General features: G+C 40.9%; 2 protein-coding genes and 1 pseudogene across 2 annotated transcripts in view; 2 read left to right on the forward strand and 1 right to left on the reverse strand.

Moving 5' to 3' along the window:
- GRIN2B (glutamate ionotropic receptor NMDA type subunit 2B) overlaps positions 1–24,956 on the reverse strand; it is a 481,700-nt gene that overhangs the window by 82,662 nt on the left and 374,082 nt on the right. The window lies entirely within an intron of this gene.
- LOC136321000 (large ribosomal subunit protein mL63-like) lies at positions 601–10,662 on the forward strand. The gene is given in 4 exon segments (XM_066254117.1): positions 601–701; positions 3,684–3,755; positions 10,183–10,327; positions 10,330–10,662. Coding segments are annotated over 4 exon segments (495 nt in total). The 3' UTR covers positions 10,507–10,662.
- On the forward strand, positions 10,877–11,314 carry LOC136321001 (small ribosomal subunit protein uS8-like; annotated as a pseudogene).

Below are 24,956 nucleotides of genomic sequence, written 5' to 3' on the forward strand. Positions count from 1 at the left end.
ATTAGAATACAGATTTTGTTCTTTAATCCATTCATTCATTTGTTCAACAAATGTTATTATACACCAGCCAGAGGAAAGGCACTTGTCTGGGTGCTGGGGATAGAGATGAACAATCCAGTCCCTCCTCTCTGGAAGTATACAGTCTCGTGAGAGAGAAGCAAGCAGGTACATATTTAAATGTCAGCTAAAGAGAGCTGCTATTGAGAAAGTTAAACATGGGGAAATATGGCGTGCAATGGGACTTACTGCAGATGCTCAGGGAAGTTCTCTTTAAAGAGGTGACAGGTAAACAGAGACCTGAAGGGAGAGAGAGTCGTGTGAAGATCTGAAGGAGGAGGATTTCAGACAGAAGTCTCTGCAAAGGAAAAGATGTTGGAATGGGACCTTCTTTGGGGCATGTAAGGAACAGCAAGTCAGCCAGTATGGCTGCAGATGGAATCCATCTGAGAGAAGAGTGGCAGGCACTGAGTCTGGAGAGGGAGGGAGAAGACACACCATATAGTAAGGCTTTGTTTGTGTTTGCTGGAAAGCCATCGCAGTGTTTTGAGCAAATAATTGACACAAACTGTGATGTTTTGAAAGTAGTGCTTGGGCTGCAACATGAAGAACTGCCTCTGGGGAGCAAGAGCAGATGCAGAAAGCTCGTGTGAGGATGGGGGTGACTTTGTCCATCATGGCGGCAATAGAGAAAGTATGACTTGGTTAGTTTCAGGATATATTTGGAAGGTAGAGATGACAGAATTTGCTGATAAATTTGATAGTGAGTGGAGAGAGAAAGGGGAATCAGGGATGACTCTGAGGTTTGGAACCTGAGTAACTGGGTGAATGGTGGTCCCATCTACTGAGACCCTGTATAGAGCTGTGATTAGACTGTGGCCAATGTGATTGATGCCAGGTAGTCTGAGATTGATGCCCAGATATGCTACGTGTGAGCCATGGGACCTCAGGCAAGTTCTCTCTGTATCTCAGTTTTATCCTTTGTGAAATGGGGATATATTAATAATATCTATCTCATGGAGTCATTATGAAGATAAAAGAAGTTAATAAATATTCAATATAAAGCACTTAGAACAAGTAAACTCAGTAAACATTGGCTAAAATGAGAAACAGAAGGTGGAGCAGATCGGCAGAGAAAATCAAGAGCTTGGTTTGGATCAGGCTAAGTCTAAACTGCTGATCAGATAGTACAGTAGAAATATCAATAGGCAGATAGTCAATAGTGTCTAAATACAGGTGAGAGTTCCAGAATAGAGATAAAATTTTGGGAGATATCCACAAATAGAAGATTTTGCAAGTAAAGGAATTGGATAGCATAATCTCACTTTTATTGAGCAAATACAGACAATGAGCAAGAAATGAACGTGTTCTGAGCGGGGTGGCGGAGTATGGTAGGAGGAGCTAACCTAGACTTGAAGGGCAGGGAAGGTTTCCTTGAGCAATTGATGTTTCAGGTGAAACCTGGAGGAAGAATTTCCATTCATAATTATACTCGCTGTTCCTCTCCGTATATTTTTCATGATATCACTCATGGCCTATATTGAGCAGATTAAAAAACATGACTATGGAAAAGGACAATGAGAAATTAATTGTATACTGTGTACATTTCCTTAAGAAAAACATCAGTTGGTCTTCTTACGTGAGATGTTCTGTCTTCAGTAAAGTTTTGGTATCTACCAGTGAAAGGAAATGCCGGAATTTCCATACATTTTGCATTTTCAGAATGCAAAGAAAGAATTCATGGCTTAGTCAACATTTTTTAAAACGATAACAATAATCATGACACAGGGTCTTACCTAAGCTAACAAATCATTATCTTTCATAACTCAAGTGTAAACAGTATCCTGATGAAACGGTTTACTAGTTTTCCTCACTATTCAGGACATTAGACCTGTGATATACACACAGAAGCTCTATATATTAAAATGTCTATTCATACAGTCCACCGAATATTTTGACAGTCTTTTCTCTTTCCTTATGTGTACAGCTTTGTGTACCAAATAAGTAAAGTTCATGCTATATTGGTAAATTTTTTCAGTAACTGAAACAGAACTTCGCTAAGAGTCAAGGCCAAAATGACGTCACTGACCTGTAAATAAGCATGAGGGTCTGACTGACAAAGGGAATGTAAAAGACCCAAGATTAAATTTCTCATTGAAGTGGAAAGAAAGGTTTCTACTCTTCAGAAAGACCTGCTGTCATTTTTTTACTGTCCCAGATGGTGAAAATCATGCACTTCTTGACCCGAACCAAAGATAATATAAAAGAAAACAAAAAGACAAACAAGATTTTCTCAAAGAAGCTGAGCAAAAGCTCATTTCCATTGGCTTTTAACACAGAAGATCTAATTCCCAGATGAGGACATCTCCCCTGACCTTGTTTTCTACATTATGGTATACAAGGTAACTAAAAAATCCTCCCAAGAGACTAGAGTCCAAGGCATTCCATAATACCTGGATATGACAATAATCTACTTAAAGGACTTTGACAATTTTTTTTTGCAAGGAGTAAACCCATGCCAAGATATGTCCATAAGCATGCTTGAGTGCACGCTGAATGACGTGAAAGGGCAAGTACATGCAGACAGCTGGAGCTTATTGGCAGAGGCAATCACTGGGCACCAACCACTGATCTGGGGAAAAGTCATGCCTTCTTTCTAAGGAGAGTCAGAACTGGAGTTCACAGTTTTCAATTTGGCTCTTGGTCAAAAGCACAAGAAAGGGTCCTTTTAATTTGCAAGTTAAGCACATCTCCAGAGTGTAGAGCTCCATCTCCGTTTATGTGAGGGCACTTGAACTCTCATTTCAAAATAGTCTGTCTTAATAATATAAGTATCAGAGCACAGATGTCAGCCTTTAACACTGAAGGACCACTTGGCAAATGTGGAGGGAGGGATCTGTTAGCAAGTCGTAACACTCTGAAAACTGTGTTTGCCTAGTAACCTTAGTACAATAAGCCCCGTCCTACCCGTCAATAAAGTGGAAATGAACCTGAATTTTCTGGACATGGGACATTACCCCTCTTCTTACCCCATTACCTTACTCTTGGCTCCTGCCCATGGTGAAGATGAGACATTCTCTTCACCTTTATTGTACCCCATGGGAAGGAAAAAGGATAAGAAAGAAAACCCTTATGAAATACCTCCCATCTTCCAAGCCCTGAGGAAGGTCAACATACACTGTGAGATAAACGATATTTTCTCCATTACAACGATTTTCAGAAATATTGAGTAACATGCCCAAGGTCATTGAGCCAATAAGCTGCAGTGTCAAGATTGAAACCCAGTTGTCTTCCCAAAGCCACGTGCTTTCCAGGGAAGACAGTCTATTTCTGGCCATGCCTATCCTACTAATGTTCTCAGCAGAATTTCAGTGCTTTTTGAGTCACACACTGAATCAAAGTGAGTAGACCCCAGTGCTGGCTGATGCCTTGGAGAGATCAAGATAAACAGGTTCCTCAGTGGAAGAGGCAGAAAAAGCTGTCACAGTGTTCAGACATTGAGGAGGTCTGTTTTACCAGTAAATTCTGTTGTTTTCAGCAGTCAGCGTTGACAGCTTTTTCATATCTGAAGATCATAATAGATCACTTCTCAATGTTCAACCTCCCATTTTCTTTATAAAGATCCATGTGTGCTCCATTTACTGCCCTTTTAATCATTTTCTTGTTTTCTAATCGACACTCACTAGGTTCTCCTTAACTTCTGAGAATTCTGCAATTGTCAAGGAGACCACGCACTCCAGGAAGATTGAAAAAGTACAGTATGTCTTGGAAGAAAGATGTCTCGATCGACACTTGGAACGCTCTTTTCAGGAGCATGGTCCGTCCTCTGCTGGGATGCCTTTCCTCCAGTGTGCTGCAGCCTCTCATTTCCTGTGTCTTCCCTATTGCTTCCTGCCATTGTTCCTTCCTTTCTTTCCTTTTATCCTGCCTCTACTCATGTTCTCTTTTCATCTTTCCCTTTTACTTCTTAAATTTTTCAGGTTCTTTTCTTCACACTCCCCATCTCTTATTCCCACCTTCTCTTTCTCTTTTATATTTTTAGACTCAAATTACTTGAGTTGAAGTCACATACACCTGGTTCAAATACTAGTTTTTCCATTGAGTGTGCCCCAGATTAGTAACTATCCTGCCCATTCCCGCAGTCATCCCATTTGTAATCTATAGATATCAACTGTACTTGTGTTTAGGAGTGAGTATTACATGAGATGACCTGTGTAATTCACAGGTCATCTGTTTTTGTTTTATGTTCTGTTTTATGTTCTACTTCTGTTTTACACAGAAGCAGAACATAAAAAATTCCTAGGTAAAGCCCCTAATTCTGCCCTGTCTCTTGTCCTGCTGTTGTTAATCTGCCTTCTCCCTGTTACTCCCCACAGCTGTGTGTCTGGTCCTGGCTCAGAATCCAGTTCATGCACACTCACTATGCTATGGTGTTTGAATGAACTCTCCTCATGGTCCATGCTCCTCTTTCTACCTTTATGTGGGAATAATTAGACTTTACAGCATTTTGGATATAGTCAAAATGTTCAAGCATCTCAGTGACATGCTGATTTTTAAAGAATGGTGATGACAGCAATATTAAATACTTCTGGACCATTCTGAATTATCTATTAAGAATGAAGAGCTTAGGACCAAGAAGTGGCCAGGTTGCCCTGTAGCTGCAGGAACCAAATGTGTACCGAGAAGGAGCCAATCTGGTAGCGAAGGCCCACACTTGTTCCCTACCCAGACAGCTAGAGGTAATGAAGTTTGTTTTCATTGGAAGTTTTAAAAATTAGTAAGCAGTATTAACTACTTTATTTTACATCACATTACTTTTTGGTGGACATAATTCTATTGTAAAGAAATCATTTAGGAGGTAAACCTTCTACAAAAACTTCAGTAGTTCTTACCATAAAACTTAGAACCCCCAATATACAGACTGACTTGCACTGTTGCAAATGGCACCCTCTGCTATGCAATGGCCTCATGTCTACTTTGAAGTCCACTGTAACCTACATATCTTTTGGTAGTTCTCAGGCTGACCTGCCATTTCTGTGTCTCAGACTTTTCTTGTCTTTATTTCCTCTGAGTTCTTGACTTCCTTTTGCCCTTGTCTTTACTGAACTTCAACCTGTTAGTTTCTGATTACTTGTCCAATTTGTTGAAGTCATTTCCAATTCTAATTGCATCTCCCAAGGCTTTCGCCTCCCCTTTAAATTCAGTCCTGTCTGTGAACTTAATGAGTCGGCTGTTGCAACATCCTAGTCATTGATGACATTCTTAACTGAAGTGGATGCAGGATTGAGCCCAGTGCACCACCATTTTATGTTTACTTGTCGAAAGAAATGTATGTGCAGGTGCTTGAACAAAGTCCAATTAGAAAATATACTGGGTGGGGCAAATTCAGGTTTATAGTTATGAGTACATGAAACAGTCTATTCTTCCATGATTATTTATTGTATTATTTTCCATATGAACAACTGAAAACCTACTTTTCCCCCACCCTGTATGTCTCTCTCTTCAGAATCTGGAATCATCCAGGTAGAATTTGTGACATTATTAGAAATTCAAGGTTGTAGTTACATATAAATGAAATTAAATAAACAGTCATCGCTCAAAAATGTGATATTCCTTTTTTTATTTTAAATCTTACTATTTAGAATGCAAAAGTCAGTACCTTTTTTCACCTTTCTTCCCTGGGAATCACTCATATGCACATTATGCCCCACTGAGGGGTCACTGGGTGGGGAGGGCAAGGCCCTGGCTTTTAGTTCCATCTCAGCCATTCAGTGCATGACCTTGGGTGAGTCACCTAACCTCTATGAGCTGAGGCCTCATCCTCACCAGTAAATGAGGGACTCTGATCAGATGACCACAAATGTGCCTTCCAGATCTGAGAGGCTGTGATTCTCTCTTGATTAAGACCCTAATTATTCTCAGTAGCAAATTACTACATGCATTCTTTGATTATAAGCTTTTCCCATGACACTCATATATAATATTATAGTTTAGAATACATTTAAGAAGGCAGGGTTAGACTAGTTCTGCACATTTGTCTAGCATTTATATGCCCAAAATGCACATTTATTTGTTTATGTATTCCTTCTCTACGTATTCTCACATATTTGAATGCTAGCTATATGCAAGATTCTCTGATATATGTCATTTCTTTGTGATATAACTAATAACCAATATTCTGTTTTAGAATCCTCACTTGAAAAATAAAGAAACTGAGGCCCAGACCAGTTTAGTAGCTTCCCAGGGTCACAGAGATTGTTTGTGGCAGATTTAGAACTTGAACTTGGGTTTCTGGGCATAGAGTTCTGAGTTCTTTCTATATGAAATGCTCTCCTGGCCACCAAACGCAGTATAGCATATGCTGTAAAAGAAAACACTATCAATTATATTAACAATAAAGTAAAATGCTTCATCACAAAATGAAGGACTATTTCTTTTTTCCAAAATAAAGGACCATCAACTCTGCCCCTGAAGACAAAAATAATTCTAAATTTTCTTACACTGGGAATGTATAAATAATTTTTCTTTAAGAAATATAAAAAAGGCTATTTTCTAAAATTACTTGGCTCTAAGTCTAGAAATAATCATAATTATTAGTACTAATTAAAAGTCCAATTTTTGGTACTAATTTCTTCACAAAATAAACAATCCCCCCTCCCCAATCAGGCCTTAATTTTTCATTTTTTCCCACTTGATACTGGATTAGGTCTCCAGGTAGGAGGAATGATGTCAACAGCCACTTTCCTTGACCTTCCTTAACATTTCTACCTTCCAATTCACTAATTTCTCTGATTCACCTGAGTTTTCCTGTAAGGCAAGTGCTACACAAATAAATGCTTAAACAGGAGGAAAGAAATGGGGAGGGAATCTGAAGACCTAGTTGAAGAATTAGAGGAAGAGTAAAAGGAAAGACATATATTTGAAACAAATGATTAGAAGGAACTCAAAAGCATCATTTCCTTTCAGAAATGTGTTCAACAAATTAAGAACCTGAAAGCATTCCCCCACCCTTTTAACCACCAAGACACTGCTCCCTAATAAACAAGGAGCAGTTTGCAATAGCTGCTACCCAAAACAAAAATCAGGAACCCGATACAGCAGCAAATCAGAGCAGGTTGATGATCAGAAGTTCCTCTCCCTAAAATTACAAAAAAAGGATCCAAAGAAATATGTGTAAGTTTCTAAGGACATGCTTATGAACAGAACCATCTGCCTTCTCCTTGCTGAGTTCTCTCTTAATTATGCATTTTTTTGTCCTCCAACTCTAGCCATTATTTTTGCCTCCTCTTCCTTTATATTCTCAGAACACCTGCCTCAGCGTGTCTTCCAGACAGGGAGAAAGGAACTGATATATTTTTTTATATGTTTCACATAGATGATCTGATGTAACCCTCACCATAACTGAATGTGGTAGGCATTATTATGATGAATGTGCCCTAAGGTGACCCCCCACTGAATTACTGTTACCTTGTATAATCTCCTCCCTTGTGGCTTGCTTCTAGCCAACAGAATATGGCAAAGATATCAGGATGCCACTCACTTGATTAGGTTATGCTAATAGCAAAAGTGATGTGATTATCACTCTCATGATTCTGTTATTTCATAATATTTCTTAAAAGATTGGAGGGCAGGATTCTCTTAATGGCCCTGAAGAAGCAAATAGCCATGTTGTCCACTACATATGGAAAGGGCCACATGGCCAGGCGCTCAGTGCAGCCTCTATAAGCTAAGGGTAGCCTCTAGCCAATACCTGGTAACGATTCAGTCAAATAGCCAAAAGCAAGTGAATTCTGCCAACAAAGCAGAATAAGCTTGGAAGTGAAGCCTTCCTCATCCACACCTCTAGATGAGAACACAGCATGGCCAACCCTTCAATGGCAACCTTGTAGGACCTGAACTCCTGACCCCCAGAAACTGTGAGATAATAAATGTGCACCATTAAAGTCAACAGAGTTGTGGGAATTTGTTATAGCAGCAACAGAAAATGAATACAATTCTTATCTCCAGTTCATGAAAGAGGAAGGCAGGATTTGGAAACTAAGTGTGCAAGTGTTAGAGAACTTAAGTGACTCTGTTTAAGGTCCCAACAACCAGTAAGCGATAGGACTTACATTTAAACTTAGATCTCTTTTAAGCTCAAAGGTCAAATGCTCTCCAATACGCATGTTGTCTTTCCACACTGCCCTTCTCATCACCTGACATATCGATGAGATATTACCAGGTATGGGTTACAATATGAACCCATACCATACTTCTGGCAGCTATGAACTTATAATGTATGTGGTCTTGAAGTTAAAACTTAAACAACTGAAGGCATGTGTTCCTCACCCCATTCTCCTTCCCTGAAGATCTTGTTGAAGAAGGCTGCCCGCTCCTTGCCCTGAAAGGGAGGAGGGAGGATATAAACCAGGCAGAGGGGAAGGGAGGCAGCTGCCTGACAAGCACTGGAGAGAGGTCCTCACCCACTCAAAAGGAAAATTAAATGAATGTCCTCCGAAAAGGAACTGCACTACCTAGGAAAAAATTCTGAGGATACAACAATAAGTCTCCCACCAGGAGCACCCAGAGGCAGAGGCCTGGAACTGATGAATAAGGTTCCAGCTTTGGGCTGACGCTGGGCAACAGTGAGTCCTGCGGCTCTGCTTCAATGTAACTGCTTTGGGTTGGATGTAAGAACGCTGGCGGCAGGCTGATTTGGAGTTGTAAAGCCAAGGAGCATTGGCTTAGAGATCTCAGGGGCTGTTTGTTTGATGTGGATTATAAAGGCTGAAATTTCATTGTTTAGGCTTGCCTGGGCCTGTCTGCTGTTGGTTGGGCAGAGTTAGACCGTTGCTTTACATGCGCCTCAGTTAAATTACTGGAACAGTAATAAACTAGGCATATCAAAATTTTGGTTTGCCAAATTACATGGGAGAATATATAGGAAGTAGTACAAACCTTAGCTCTATCTAATTCATCGTAACTCTCAATTTCTAAAGCCCAGCTTCAGAAAGAATTCAACAAACAGTCAAGAACCTATTCCACGCTGGGCCCAGGGCTGAGAGCTGGGAGGAAAACGGCTGAGACATGGGCCTCAGCCTTCCAGAGTCTACAATCCTGTAAGACAGAGAAGCATGTGCATCAACATCCAAACAGCCCCCAGACATCTGGAGAAGGCCAGGCAGCAGGTATTATAGGCCTCAGAGAAAGACTGTCATTGGCTATAAGGATTCCTAGAATTTCAAATCCCCACCCACTGCCACAAAGAAAACGGGTTCTCCTTTGATCAAAGACCTATTGCAGTTCCCTCCCATAATAACAGGCAGGGTCTAGTTGAAAAGGTCAGGAAATCCATGAACACATTCAACTTTATCATCTTCTCCTTTCAAGTACAAGGCACACAGAGACAGTGTGAAATGAGGACTTCAGAATATAGATAACAAATCCTGCCCAGGAGGATCCTGCGATCTAGTTAAGGAAAACTAAATTACATGCTAAATTAAATACTTAAGAGGCATAGGAGATGTAGGAGGCTTCTTGTTGCATCTCCTTTTCAGTCCAGTGTCTTCTTTAACTTATTAGGATATTGGTTTTAACATTTATACCTTGTGTGGTTGAAACTGCAACAGAGGGAAGGAACAGGGAAAGGGCTAAGAAGGAATAACCTGGGGGAAACAGCACGGTACTAAGAACTACTAGCTTTAATTGAACACTGGTTTGAATTTGAGTTTTGCCACTATTTTTTTGTGTGTGATCTTAAGCAAGATCCCTACTGTCTCAGAGCTCAGTTTCCTCATTTGGGCCTTGCCAGAAGTTTGTTAATAACCAGCAAGATAATATGCAAAGCATATATGTGGTCTGCAGATAGTGAACACACAAAGGTTATTTTTTGAAGGTAGAAAACAAGGAGGAGCGCTGGCTTTGCCTCAACTCTCTTATTTTCCTCAATTATTTTAAGGCTTCCCTCTACTTCTCTTAGTGACCTTCTTCTTCCTCTTTTAACAATAGACCAGCTAGTGCTGATTGCTCACGGTTTCTAGGGGCAGTTCCATAGGATTATAGATGCTTAGTGTGTGTGTGTGGGGGGGGGGGGTGAGGGGGGGAAGAGACACAAAACAACCTCCCCCCGCCAGAAAACCATGGTGAAATATTTAGAGAAATGCTACAGAAAAATTAAACAATTTTTTGTACTATAAGAATTTTTAGGGGAGCCGCTAGGCGCCCGACTGGTACCGTGTTCCTGACCGTGCCCCTGCACCGTAACCGCATCCCCGGCCAGCAGTGGATTGGAAAGCACCGGCGGCCGCGCACCGTGTCCTTCCACGTGAAGCAGAACGTGCTCCACAGCCTGGAGACGAGACGGAGGCGGAGAACCACTAGTGGCTGAACGCACCCTCCCGCAGCGCCGCGCAGGAGTTCGGGCACGCCGCCTTCCAGGCCATCAGGGCGGCTGCTCAGGCCAAGTTTCCGCCGCACCGGCGACTGGCCGACCAGCTCAGCCACCTCAATGTCACCAAGAAGTGGTCCTAGCCCACCTGTCGCCCTCGTTTCTAGTGCATGGCGTCGGGTCCAGTTCCTCTGTTGGTCATGTTTGTCAGCTCGCCTGGGTAGTGCAATGCAGGATGTATATGGGATTGACGCGGCTACAGAGCTGCAAATAACGGTCTGTTTATGTGACTGACGCCTGGTGGGGTTTCTTTCGTTTGCTTACCTTCTCTCAAAAAGAATCGCTGCGCCTAAAGGAAAACATCCGTTTTGTCAGCCAAACTTATGACTAAAAATAGCATTTTTTCCCTGGGATTTGCTAACAACAATGGATATTTAAATGTAAAGTAAAATGTGTTTTTATCAGAAAAAGAATTTTTAGATGTTCTTTCTGCCATCTTTCTGTACCACAATAATGGTGCACATGGATATCCTGACTGATGCTCTCAGGAGTAGGAGTATCAACAATGCCAAAAAGAGAGGCCAACTCCCAGGTTTTTTATCAGGTTGTGCTCAAAAGTCATCATCCAGCTTCTAATTGTGATGATGAAGTATGGCTATATTGGAGAATTCAAAATCATTGATGTCCACAGAGCTGGCAAAATTGTTATAAACTTCAAAGGCAAGTTAAACAAGTGTGGAGTAATCAGCCCCAGATTTGATGTGCAACTTAAGATCTACAAAAATGGCAGAAAAACCTGCTTCTATCCCATCAACTTGCTTTCATTGTATTGACAACCTCAGTGGCATCATGGACCAAGAAGAATCAAGACAAAAACACACATGAGGGAAAATCTTGGCATTCTTTTACCAGGGATGTAATACATACATGCAAATAGAATACCTCAGTTGACAAAAACTAAAAAACATTTTTTGACTACATTTTTCTAATATGTATTCTAACTCTTCCAGATGATAATACAGTAGATAACATCTTACAAGTTAACTTGACAGAAACCAGTTTTTCATAGTAGACCATGTGGGGGTAGGGTTCCCCAGCATAACCTCTTGAAGAACACTGATGCATATCAAGATAGCATACCAATGGGCACCAATCTATCTGTCTGAGGGACAAAGTCCCCAGAAGAGGCTGTGGGGAAAATAACCTGGAAGAAGAACCCCACCTTCCCCATCAGCTAAGCTGCACTAATCATTCCAACCCCTCTAACCCTCTTTTTTCTCATTTGTAAAATAAGAGGTTGAAGATACATATTCTAAGTGCTCTTTTAGCTCTAATAGTTTAACATTTCCATGTGGGCATGAACTACATAATTCGGGTTTCAAAAATTGTACACATTACTATGTTTCTTCTTAGCTAACCAGCAACTCATTCCAACAAAGCCTTCATGGTGTTCACTGAGCACCCACCACAAGCTGTGCTCTGTGACAGGTACTCACACTACTCCGGGGTCTTTCAGTTGGTTTTTAATCTAAGGACTCTCCTTATATACAAAATAGGAATGGAAAGAAGTCACTTTGGACTGGTGGTCAACCTTGGGTACCTACTCCTTCCACTCTTCTGCGTGGAAACTTTCCTATTCAGCTATGTTGCTCATCTTCTCATTACGCTCCATGCACATGTTTTCCTCCTTTTTTCACTTATTATCCTGCCTGTAATCCTCTTCCCCTCCTTCGACATAAATTCTGTTCTTTCTTGAGGACATCAGTTAGTTCACAAGAAGTCTCCCCTGACCCCACAGGAGGGACCCTCTCTTTCTCTCACTTAAAATTCAACAGACCCTAATGTGTACACTTTTCCTAAGATGACAGAAAATTCTCTTTACATGAATATTGACTTATCTTCCAGTGAAATCTTGAGAACTAGAAATTTAGGTCTACCAGCTACCCTTTTTTTCCTTTAGAGATCTAAACAAAGAAGTGTATTTTATAACCATCCATTGGCAAATGGGGAAAAAGTGCTACTTTATTTAGTTCAAGTCCCACTCCCTCCCTCGATTCCATAGGTATGCTCAGTCTCTGTCTCAGCGATATCTTCTCAGACCACTTATGGAAAACTTGAACACTCTCCCTGCAATATTTCATATTTCCTTCCTTGATTTATTTTTTATCTTTTTAACATTTATCTTTATCTAACATGTTATCTAATTTACTCTGATCCAATGTTTTCTGTCTTTCCAGCTAGAATGCATACTACATACAAGCAGAGTTTTTTGTCTTTGTTTTTTATTTAATTTTGGTTAAGCTAGAGTACCATATAAGGGCCTAATGCATAGTATTGCTTAATAAACATTTTTGAGTGAATAAATTAATACAGAGAATGCCATTTAACCTAACTGGCTTAATATGGCTTCTTAACTCTCTGCTCTTTTATATCTCAAATTTTTCCACTAAGATGAGGTCTGGCCACTAAGTGAGAAGAAAGACCAGTTCGAAGCATATTTACCAGTGCTAGAGAAAAGAGAATGAGGAAGACAGTAAGAACATACTGTTGTCTTAAGAACCTAGACCTAAGCTGGCCTAGACTTCCTAACCCAAGGTAGGGACAGTCCCCCAGGCCAGGACGGCAGGTGTTAGAATGACAAGACCTGATTTCCGTATAAGGAGAAAGAGCAATATGGATCCAGAAATGTGAAAAGGAACTAGAGAGTATTCAGGCAGAAACACAAGTCTTCTTTGACAGTGACTCTGTCTTCCATTAAAATAGGGCACATGATCAATAAGTCATCAGTCATTTGTGGGCAGATCCATCTCCAACATCTGTCCCCAAGTCCAGTGGGGACAGAAATCTAGGAAAAAGTTTAATTCTTTCGAGGGTAAGATAAAAATGAGAGGAGAGGGGAATAAAAATATCCCAATACAATCTTCTTTTAGAAATGACAATACTAGTTTTATATTCTCTAAAAGCGAAGCATATAATGGTGGTTAAATAAATGTTAGCTGATTGATTGGGTGGTGTTGATTTTATAGGCTTTTGTAGAAACTCTGAGACTAAAATAGAGGTTGGCATAAAGTCCATCTGTTTCATTGGGCTTTAGAATATTGCTGATTTTCCTGTTGGCCTCATGTTGACCCTAAGCTTCATAAGATGAACTCTTTCCAACCCTTTCCTAACCATTCTGGAAACTGGTCTACATCATAAGTTGTTTTGGAGTGCCAGTAGATAGACATTAGTCCACTATCCCATGCAAAATCTCTATGAAGTGCAGATGGACCCGTGTGGCTCTGTGACTTGACATTTGTGTAATCCTGAACAAGTTGTTTAACAGAGGGAAAGCATATATAAGTGAGGGGAAGTAAAGAGGATGGTAGATCCAGAGAACCATAATCTGTTTCTTATGGATAGAACTGTGGGTTTAAGTCGAGGAATGATAGAAAATGAGAACAAAGAGGCAGGCAGGAGTCTGCAGCCAGAATATAAAAATCAAAGCTCGTTGGCGTGGTTTTGAGTTTTTATCTTGATGTCACTGGAGAGCTATTGCAGAATTTTCGTCAGGGAACTGACATGAATAATTTTAGATTTTAGGAGGATCCCTCTGACACTGTGTGAAGGATAGATTAGGATAGGGCTGGATCATAGTCAGGGGAAGGAGGCAACTGCAGTAATTCATGTAATAAATGACAAAGGCAATAAGAGAGGAAATAAAGAGAAGTAGATACATAGAAGAGATCAATAGATGAGAAAGAGGAATCACCTAGAATGACTCCCAGGTTTCTACCTTGGATAGCTAGGTAGACGGTGGTACAAGGTTAATACAAGAAGACAAGAACATTTGAAAGAAAGGGGAGAAGATGGCGGTTTAGCTTTGTGTGTGGTGAGCTTGGGCTCTTTGGGATGTAAAAGTGAAGATTTTAAGAAGGTGAATGGGCACTTAAGTCCAGGGCTCAGGAGGAACATCTGGGTATACAGATTTGGGGATCATCACTTTCAGGCATGGGTTGTCCATAAAATCTACGCAGACAGACACTGTGAGAAGATGAGACAATGGAGAACAGAGCTCTGGAGCACAGCAATAAACAAGGGCAGGCAGTGAGAGGGAGGGTGGAAGAGGGGAGAAACAAACAAAACAGAGAGGAAGCTGCCAGAAGAAAAGAGGGGTCACTTGTGTCAACTACCAAAGAGAGGTCAGAAAGGTAATAAGTCAATTTCTTGGACTGAGAGCTAAGATGTCACAGTGACATTAGAAAGGGCAACTATAATGGAAGCACACTGTACAGTGTCAACTTGATAGACATCTTCCATTCTGCTCACCAAGTATATACAGTGAGAACTCAAGTAGCACTGTGACTCCATATTAACTATTTGAAATAAGTTTGTCTCTTAAGACTTTTTAATTTGAAATTTAAAAATTTATTATATTGTGGCAAGAATACTTAACATAAGATCAAGCCTTCTCCCACATTTTTTTTTATTCATTTTAGAGAGGAGAGGGAGAGACAGAGAGAGAGAGAAGGGGGGGAGGAGCTGGAAGCATCAACTCCCATATGTGCTTTGACCAGGCAAGCCCAGGGTTTTGAACTGGCGACCTCAGCATTTCCAGGTCGACGCTTTATCCACTGCTCCACCACAGGTCAGGCTTCTCCCACATTTTTAAGTGCACAATACAGCATTGTTAAGTATAGGTACAATGACGTACACCACATTGCTTTAGCTTTCTCACCTGCACAACAGAAACTTTACGTCCACTGATTAGGAACTGCTCATTTCCCATTACTCCCAAGCCCCTGGCAACCACATCCCCATTTTTTAATCTATGAATTTGACTATTTTCAGTATCTCATGTAAGTGGAATAACGCAATGGTTGTCCTTCGATGACTGGTTTATTTCACTTAACCTGTGTCTTACAGGTTCATCTATATCGTCAAATATTGCAGAATCTTCTTTTTTTAAGTTTAATGATAATTCAGTTTCAAGTAAGTATGTCTTCACCCATTTACAGTGGCAAGCTGTGTCTATAACCATTAATTGGTTATATTAATTGGTCATCCTTCCCTTTTTCTGCAATATAGGCCTGTGAGTCCTTTACACTAGAATATTTATTTGTTGAGCCAGACACAGGACTAAATATCTGATTTTGTCAAAAAAAATCATCCCCAAATGGTTGCAGAGCTTTGCTCCCTTCCCCCCCAATTCTCAAAAAATGCAAAGGCTATACATGTGTTTTCAGTACTTTTCCTCTGTGACCCAAACGCAGAGGACTGCTGCACCAGACGGGGTGATGAACGGTGCGCGCTGCTAGAGGGGCTCACTGGAATCCTCAGATAAAAGGCATGATAGGCCCTGGCCGGTTGGCTCAGCGGTAGAGCGTCAGCCTGGTGTGCGGGGGACCCGGGTTTGATTCCCGGCCAGGGCACACAGGAGAAGCGCCCATTTGCTTCTCCACCCCCACCCCCTCCTTCCTCTCTGTCTCTCTCTTCCCCTCCCTCAGCCGAGGCTCCATCGGAGCAGGGATGGCCCGGGCGCTGGGGATGGCTCCTTGGCCTCTGCCCCGGGCGCTGGAGAGGCTCTGGTCGCGCGGAGCGGCCCCCCCCCAGGGGCAGAGCATCGCCCCCTGGTGGGCAGAGCGCTGCCCCTGGTGGGCGTGCCGGGTGGATCCCGGTCCGGCGCATGCAGGAGTCTGTCTGACTGTCTCTCCCCGTTTCCAGCTTCAGAAAAATACAAAAAAAAAAAAAAAAAAAAAAAAAGGCATGATAGAAGAGACAGATGTTATTTCTGGAATTATCATGATGAAAAATGTAATGAGAAGATCACCACAGGGCTAGACAGAAAGACGAACAAGAAGGGGCAAGAGAAAAAAAAGCTTCTCTGGTGTCTTTGCAAAGAAGCTGTAGGCAAATATTTAGACTGCATGGATATCGAGAGGTCAGGAACTGAAGAACGAAAGGCCTCAGTGCCGGCTAACTAATCCCATGTGCTTGTTTGTATACAAAAGAGCAAAGTGAGACTCTTGACATAAAGCACATCTTTTAAGAAATCCATTGCTGACTCATAGACACAGAGAGCAGACTAGTGATTGCCCAAGGAAAGGGGGACTGAGGAACTGCGTGGAAAAGGTGAAGGGACGAAGGAGGACAAACTGGCGGCTACACAATAGTCACGGGATGTAAAGTTCAGCACAGGAAATAGTCAATAATATTGTAAAAGCTATTTATGGTGCTAGAGGATACTGGAAATATCGGGATGCACACTTTGTAAAAGTATGTGATTACCTAACCCTTATGCTGTATACCTGAAACTAATGCAAAAAAATATTGAGTATAAACTGTAACTAAAAAATAAAGTTAAAGTAAATAAATAAATAAAAAGAAATCTGTTGCTGATGTGTGATGGCTGATGGCCTCTGCTTAAACTTCTAGACAACAGCCTGGCAGGATGAGGCTGATGTGCAGATGTATGGGGTGCTCTTAGCGCTGGCCCACAAACTGCCTGCTGCCAGTGAGTCGACTGGTTCTGCTCCTGACCGTTTATTTCCGTTTTTGCCGAGTTCCTGTACACAAGTGCTGACTCTGTTCTCTGTAGAAGCTGAAACTGCTGAACGCTCTGGAGTCCAGTCCTGGCCATCCTGCTGGCATGTTTTGTGCTTCTGGGCTGATACTGTCCAGATCATAAGGTCCTAACATCTCTCTCCCTCTATTACAATGGCAATCAAGACGGAGGCTAGATTTGCCTCCAGTTTTGCAAAGTCTAGTCTGAGGCTCAAGAACAGCTCTCTGGTTGAGGTGACCTTTCTACCCCAAGTTCTGGTTTCTTCCCTGAAAATCTACAAACTAGAGAAACAGAGGTTCCCAGAGAGGAACAATAAAAAACCATATTTCCACTGATGAAATGGAATTGAAACTGTCAGGCTTCCACAGCCTTCCCCTCTTTCTCCACTAGTGGAAGAAATAAATGTGTAATTACCTAAATTAGGCCAGTTGTTTTACTTGTTTAGTGGAACTACACTTTCGAGACATTTGCACAGGCTAGAAATTAGTGGGGATTTAGTTGCATATCATTTTGAGGGAATTACCATTAAAACAAGAAAAACCACCAGGCATAACACACCCAAGGTATTCAAATGCCACTTAATACCCAAACTTCTTTCTATGTACCAGCAAACCAGCGGGCCAAATGCTACGGCTTTGCTCAGGCTTGTTCTTCTAAGCTGCCTCGGCTCCAACCACAAATCCCGACCAGACTAGTGATGACTTTACTCAATGCCCGGGGCAAAAGCAGAAATGCTGGACCCATCTGACAAACACTGAGCATGAGGCTTGAATTTCAGAACAGCAAGAATTAATGGGAGAGGAAGAGGCATCGGGACACTTAGCAGCTAGTGCGCATGAATCCACACTGTGCCCCGCGGCAGAACACGTGTGGGTCCCTATCAATTCCTACACTGCACCCAGTGACACCCATGGTCGGTATAAGTCTCCGGAATCTGACTCCACAGTCTAAATCCTGGCTCCTCTACCTCCTAGCTGCCAGACCTTCAGAAAACCACTAAACCCCTCTGGGCCTCATGGAGTTTTGTTTTTCTTTGTTTGTTTGTTTTTTAAGATTTTTCATCTTAAATACCAACACCTTAGGGATGTTGTGAAGATTATAAATTATATGAGTAATCTGTTTAGAACAGTGCTTGACTTATAAACACTGACCTATTATCATATAAAAGTGGTAGGTAGCTAGCTGTTACAAATACTTTCTTACCTGTCAGCCTGAGTTCCTATTGCTTTAGAGAATCGTCTATAGAATAAGTGGTACAAACCAGGATTCTGATGCCCCACCTCTTCTGAGGCCTTCACTTTCACTCCCCTGCCTTCCACCCAGAGTGGAGTCTCCACTGATTCTCACCCCTTTCGAGAAATGTCCTCCTTTTTTTCTAGTTTCTTATAGAGTATCATCCCATTTTCTGGTCTCTTTCTTTCTCCATCTGTCAATTTTCCCTCATGTTCCTTTCCTGGAGAACAAAATTCAGCACACCATAGTCCTAAGTAAAAATGTGTTGAACCAGCGCTGAATCAGAGCATGAACGTACAATTTAATCCCAGAATACAATAATGACTTCAGATTATAAAAAGGAAAAAAAGTCCTGTAAATCATTTCTAATTTTGAAGAAAGGATCACAGAGAAAGAGGTAAATGGTCACTTGTAAAACAAAATCCAGGAACAGAAAATAAAAAAAATGATAATAAGAGATTGCGTGCAACTGTGACAACAGTAGTCTGACTCAGTCACCTATATCTCTTTCATGAAGGAGACACAAATGATCCAACTGCATAAGGCAACAGCAGTCAAAGGGTTCTCTCTGATAGCTCAGCAGCAAGGTTCCGAAGAAGGCTGCTGTAGATCCTTAGTACTACTTACTACAAGTTACTGAAAAGGCAACAGAGTGTGCGAGTGGAAACATTTCACCTTCCTTCCTAGCCCCCTCATGGAAGGTAGCTGTGAACAAAGCCCATGGAGCCAAACAACTGAGCTGCCCCATCTACGAAATGAAGTTCTAAAAGTAAGTAATTTTTATAACTAATTAATGAATAAGTAGTTGTCATTAAAAATATGCTACCATCAGAATAGGGTGGAAAATCCAAAAGTGAAACCACAGTTGTCTGAACTAGAAGGGACCTTAGGGATTTAATGGAATGCTCTTGTTTTATAAATATAGAAACTGAAGCCCAGGGATGTTAAGTGACTTGGCCAAGGTCACCCCATAGATTGATGGCAGAGCCTAGACTTGGTAGGCCAAGGGGAGTGGACTCCCTATCTCTCTAATACAAGAACCAAATTGAGTCTAGCCATTCTGCTGGAGTCAGGTAGCAGTGAAGAGAGGCAGAACAGAGAAAGGGAGAAGGAAGGAGATTGGAACCATCCTTGGTAGCAGACTGGTTTCAAAGATTCAGTGAAAGTTGAGTCCAGGATTGAAAAAGCAACCCAAAGAGGAAGTGGAGCAACAAAACCCACCAGGCAAACTGCTCGCTGTCCTGGAGTGACTGGTTATTAAATGGTGTCCTGGGGAATTGGGGATGTTCCAAGAATTAGTGTAAAGGGCCAAATAGCTTTTTCATGTTCTAAAAACTGCTTGCACTCTCCTTTGTGAAGAAGGGCCCAGGTGCTCATCTATTATTGAGCATGTTTAAAAAGGCATTTAGGAAAGAGCACCAAGAGACAGATTTGCAACTACAACGGCAGTCCCAGGAGAGCTGTGCTTGCTTAGGAAAGGAGCAGAGTTCATGTTCTTTCGGTGATGCGGGAAGAGCCAACACAGGCAGATGTCCTGGCATTCTCCAATACACCTGTTGGTGTTTGTACCCCCTCCAGCAGTCCCCTGGGAAGTGAATGACACAGAGGGCAAACACCAACAGTGACAGACCTTCCTATTGTCAACACATTCAGACCAATGAATGGGCATAGCCAAGATTGTATACTTTGTGCAGGGGTGGTGGTGGGGATTGAGTAAGGGATTTTGTAACATATAGACATACATACAGCTTCTAAATAATGGAATAATATAGCACTAAAACTTATGTGATAAATAAGATGAACAAACATAAGTAATAAGATAGATAAGTATTTAATGATATATATTATATTTTTTATTTTAATGATATATGTTTATAACATACCATTCACAACATATTGTTAAAGGAAAATGTAGATTACAAAACAGTATCTATAATGCCATCTCAATTTCATAAAAATATGCCATTATATTTATAAAATGTATTTATAATAGATAAGAATGTAAAGAAAAAAGACTAGAATGGTAGGGACCAGCATGGAAATGGAAATCATCTCTGGGTGGTAGAATTTGAGGTGATTTTCATTTTCTTCTTTATGCCATTCTCCATTTTATTAGTTTTTCCTTAATAAAAGTTACTATATTTTGGAATTAGACAAAAATTAAAAATATTATTTCATAAAAGAGAGGTTTCTGACTCAAGATGGAACTGAAGTCCTTTGGTTCTGAAGAAAGAGATTTTCATAACTTTGTGTGTATACATTTAAAACTACAACTTAAGGCATTTTCCTCTTCTAAGATTTTATACTTCAGTATAATATTTGAAGTGGCCAATAATTTATTTGGAGAATAAAAACATAGATGGGGATCTTTGGGGGTCATCCTGGTGGCTGCCCACCACAATTATCATCTTCCCTGCTTTATACCTGTGTAATTTTCTTAAAAGGGTACATTTCTTTAGAACAGGGTGTCTTGTTTACCATTCCTCTTAACACCTAGCACAGGGGCCTTCCATCCTGAATGCTCAAGATCTCATCCGAGTGTGGCTTTTCTGCCTGGACAACCCCAACCTCCTCTCTTCTTGACTTCATTTTTTCCTTTTCTTTCTCTGTGTGTTTGTTCAATCAGACTAGTGATACTGAAGTCATCTTGCACTCTCTCTGCACTCAGCCTCTGTCACTCTCTCTTTAAGTGCTATCAGCAATCAGTTTTCTGTTCTTAATACTTGACATTTGCCCTGCCTTCATTTCTAATTTCAGTTTGTTCTATTTTGTATCTCTTTTTTTTTTCCTTTGCCCACCTCCTTCCTTCATTTTCCTGGTTTCCTGGCTGAATGTTTTGTCTGCTGAAGCCTTCTTTTCTTTGCCAGGTAAATGCCCTTGAATCACTCAGATTCCCCTTGAAAGCTCACGCCTATGAAGCCTTTCCAGGATATTCCTCCACTAAAGAAAAAATGTGTTACTTGGCTAAGAAAAAAGACAAATTCAAATTCACACCCTCCACATGCCTAAGACCTTTTAAGGCATTAAAATTTTTTATCTCTGTATTTCATTGTCTGACAAATAGCCCTTTCGACAGGTAATGTCTTCTGCCTTCCACCATTCTAAGATGAATTTGGGATCCTATATAATATGGAACTGATTTCCCCGTGACTTGATGCATTAAGACAGCGCTCAGAATTCTCAGCTGTCTCCTAGAGACTCCAAGCTAAACTGCAGCAAGCAATCAAAAAGCTGAAGGCTGTGTGTGCTCCATAAATACTCAAGCCCCTACACTTGAATGGACTCATTTCTAAGGTATACCTTTCAGCTTTTAAGCAGAGACTGATTCTTTTTGAACTCTTCACTGTTCTAGGAGCTGCAAACTCCAATGTCTATAGGAACCAGGTAGATAATTAATAAAAAGGGATGGGGCACTGAAGAGGCTGGTTGAACTAGAAAGCATGGATTCCATCAAAGAAGGCAATGCCTCCCCTCCCCTCCCCACCCCCCAGACCCCAGCAGAACTTGAACCTAGTGTTACTGTCATTCTCTTGGTTTTTTAGGAAATCCAGAAATGAGCAGCTCTAATGGGTCCTCTAAATGTTTAAGTGCTAAAAACAATTTAATCTTAAATATATCTCTCTTAGGTCACATAGAACATGTCAAATGGAAACAAATGAAATGAAATAATTCCTCAAGAGCTCCAAAAGAATGTCACACTCACTTAAAACAGCAGGTTAGGTAGATAACTTACTATTGCAATTCTTATTAAACAATGAAAGCTAATGCTTCTTGATTTTTTGGAAAAATTAAATATAAATATTGGAATGTTAATAGCCTGATGTGTCAAGTTAGAAAAATTCACATTCCCATGTTCTAAAATCTAGTAGAAATGGGGGGATAAAGGAAGATGAAATATACACACATTTCCCCTGTGGCTCCTAAGTGGGTCTGTAGTCTCTATATAAAGTTTATACAGAGAGTCTATGGGAATAATTTGAAAAGTTTTTACTATAAATAAATTACCAGTTGAAATTCTAACAGCAGCCATTGGAAAACTTCTTAGACATTTAACTGGCAACTTATTTAAAATAAAAAAGCAATTTCCACAAGCCCCTGTGGGGGCTGGCATCCCATGGTTGAGGGCCTGTGTCCTATCTTATCCCCATAACATCACTTGGCATCATCTAAAACGATCACATTTATTTATTCGCTGATATGCTTGTTGTCTGACTCTCCTCTAAAGGTATAAACTCCGTAGGGCAGGAGACTTGTTGGTCTTATTCAGTACTGTTCCTCCAATGCTCAGAACAATGCCTAGCTCTCAGCAGGGGTTCTGGAGATATTTGCTGAATGAATAAATCCAGACAGTCAGCCTAATATCCAGGGAGTTTCTACAGCAGTTGCCAAAGACCACAGGTAATTCCGAATCTCCTGGAAGGAGTGGGACTGGCTTGAACACTTCCTTGCTGGGCTTCTGGATCTGTCCTCCACTTTATGGAGGGATCAAGAGTCAGTTTTATTTCAAAGTTAATGGCTGGAAAATGAGAACAAAGAACAATGACAGAATGGCAGTCTTAAATATCCATTAAACAGATACCTCTCTTCTCCTCATGAAAATGAAATGACTGTTACAAAACCATCCCTGGGTTTTAAACTCAGGTTGCTGGCCCTCAGTCCTAGAGCTTCTGGGCTGGGACCTCAGAATTCTCAGGTGATGTGGATGCTGGTGGTCCAGGGACCACACTTGGAGAACCACTGGTGAAAACTACACAACACTATTTGAATGTCAATTGTTACTATCATTTACTCTCCATTTCACCATCACCCCCTTTATATTCAACCCTAACTGTGACATATCTTTTGGCATAAACCACTTTCCCTTGTGGATGGATCGCCTTTAATGGTTGTGGGCCAATCTATCCACCATACAATAAAGAAGCCATAAAGAGGAGACTGGAAGTTCTTTATTTTCAACCACTAAGTTGTGGCTTATTACAATGATACAAACCCAAGGATATCAAATGGCACGAGGACACATTACAAGGTTTCATAAACTCACTATTGCTTAATGTATGTGGTTATTTAATGGTTACTGAGAACCCACAATGTGCTAAATCTAAGCTGAGGTTTTTAATTCCCTTATTTCTGGGGGATGGGCCCAAGCACAGACTGCTGTGCTGTGTTGTGGACTTTGCCATTGTTTTCTTATTATAAGACTTAATTCTTTTAACGTCTCTGTGCAAATTGTTGTTCAGAAATAAAGGAAGAAAGCTTCTCATTGCCATTTTATCGCCAAGCACAGTCCAAATTCTATTTGCTGTTCCCTAGCTCCTTCCTTTCAGCAACCGAGGCCAAAATCCAACCTTGTTCTGTTCTGTGCTCATTTTCCTCCACTTTTGTATTTCTAGACACAATTTCAGTTGTATTATGACTGGTTTAAAATACATTCATGTGAGCTAACTGAATCATTGCATAACACCTGCTACATGCTAGATACTGTGCTAAGAGTTTTACATGAATTAAAACTTATTCGATCCTTTTGGCAACAGTTTGAGGTACGTACTATTATTCTTCCTATTTTATAGATGAAGGAAACTGAGGCACAGAAAAAGAGAGCAATACCTATTTCTACTTTTTCGGATAAATCATTGTGTTAAGGAGAGGTGAGTAAGATATGAAACCTCTTGGCTTTTAAACCGTACCTTAATGAACAAATTCAATAAGCCAAGGTTAAAAGGACAGTGTAAGCCAGGCATGGAGGCACAAAGGTACGAGAGGTGTTAGAGGAAGGTCAGTTGTGATGACGCTGGCGTGTAGGCTAAGTGCAGAGAGAGGCAGGGGGAAGCTGGGAGGCAGGTCAGAATGCGCGACTTGAGAGCCAGGCTCGGAAGTGCACTTTTCTGTAGAAGCAGTTCCCAAATTTCACTCATTCAGGTCCCACTGTAACAAGCGTTGCCACATCTGTATTAAACTTATACTTTTTTTTTTTTACAGGGACAGAGAGAGAGTCAGAGAGAGGGATAGATAGGAACAGACAGACAAGAATGGAGAGAGATGAGAAGCATCAATCATCAGTTTTTCATTGTGACACTTTAGTTGTTCATTGATTGCTTTCTCACATGTGCCTCGACCATGGGCCTTCAGCAGACCAAGTAACCCCTTGCTGGAGCCAGCGACCTTGGGTCCAAGCTGGTGAGCTTTTTGCTCTCAAGTCAGATGAGCCTGCGCTCAAGCTGGCGACCTCGGGGTCTCGAACCTGGGTCCTCCGCAACCCAGTCCGACGCTCCATCCACTGCGCCACCGCCTGGTCAGGCTATACTATTTTTAACTTAATATATAAAATAGCCTTCTGTTTAAAAATACATTTATTAAAAAAAGAACTCATATCATTACTGTAAATGTGAGACAAGTGTCACTAGCCAAAGACATAAAATAACTATACAAATAAATACATGGCTAGTTAAATAAAAAAATACTCATTCTTCTTAAATTAACTCACGTACCACAGTGAAATAAATCCACAATCATATTTGGGGACGCACGTAAGTGGCAATGATGAATCACAGATCAGTGTTCTTCTTCATTGAGTTTTGCTCCTACTTTTTATCATTCATATATATATATTCATATTCATATAAATGTATATATATAAGTGTGTATATATAAAATTCCATATCACTTTCCTACTAAGATTTAAGGACTATTTTGCAGGTCAGCTATTTTAAATCCCCTTCAGTGTGTCCACATGCCCCTGCACTGTCAGCAGATGTCTGATGAATGGGGCCATGAGGCCCCAGTACCACTGCTATGGGGGTGCATTTGGGGGGATCTCTA

Source organism: Saccopteryx bilineata, chromosome 1 (assembly GCF_036850765.1).
Source record: "Saccopteryx bilineata isolate mSacBil1 chromosome 1, mSacBil1_pri_phased_curated, whole genome shotgun sequence".
NCBI lineage: Eukaryota > Metazoa > Chordata > Mammalia > Chiroptera > Emballonuridae > Saccopteryx > Saccopteryx bilineata.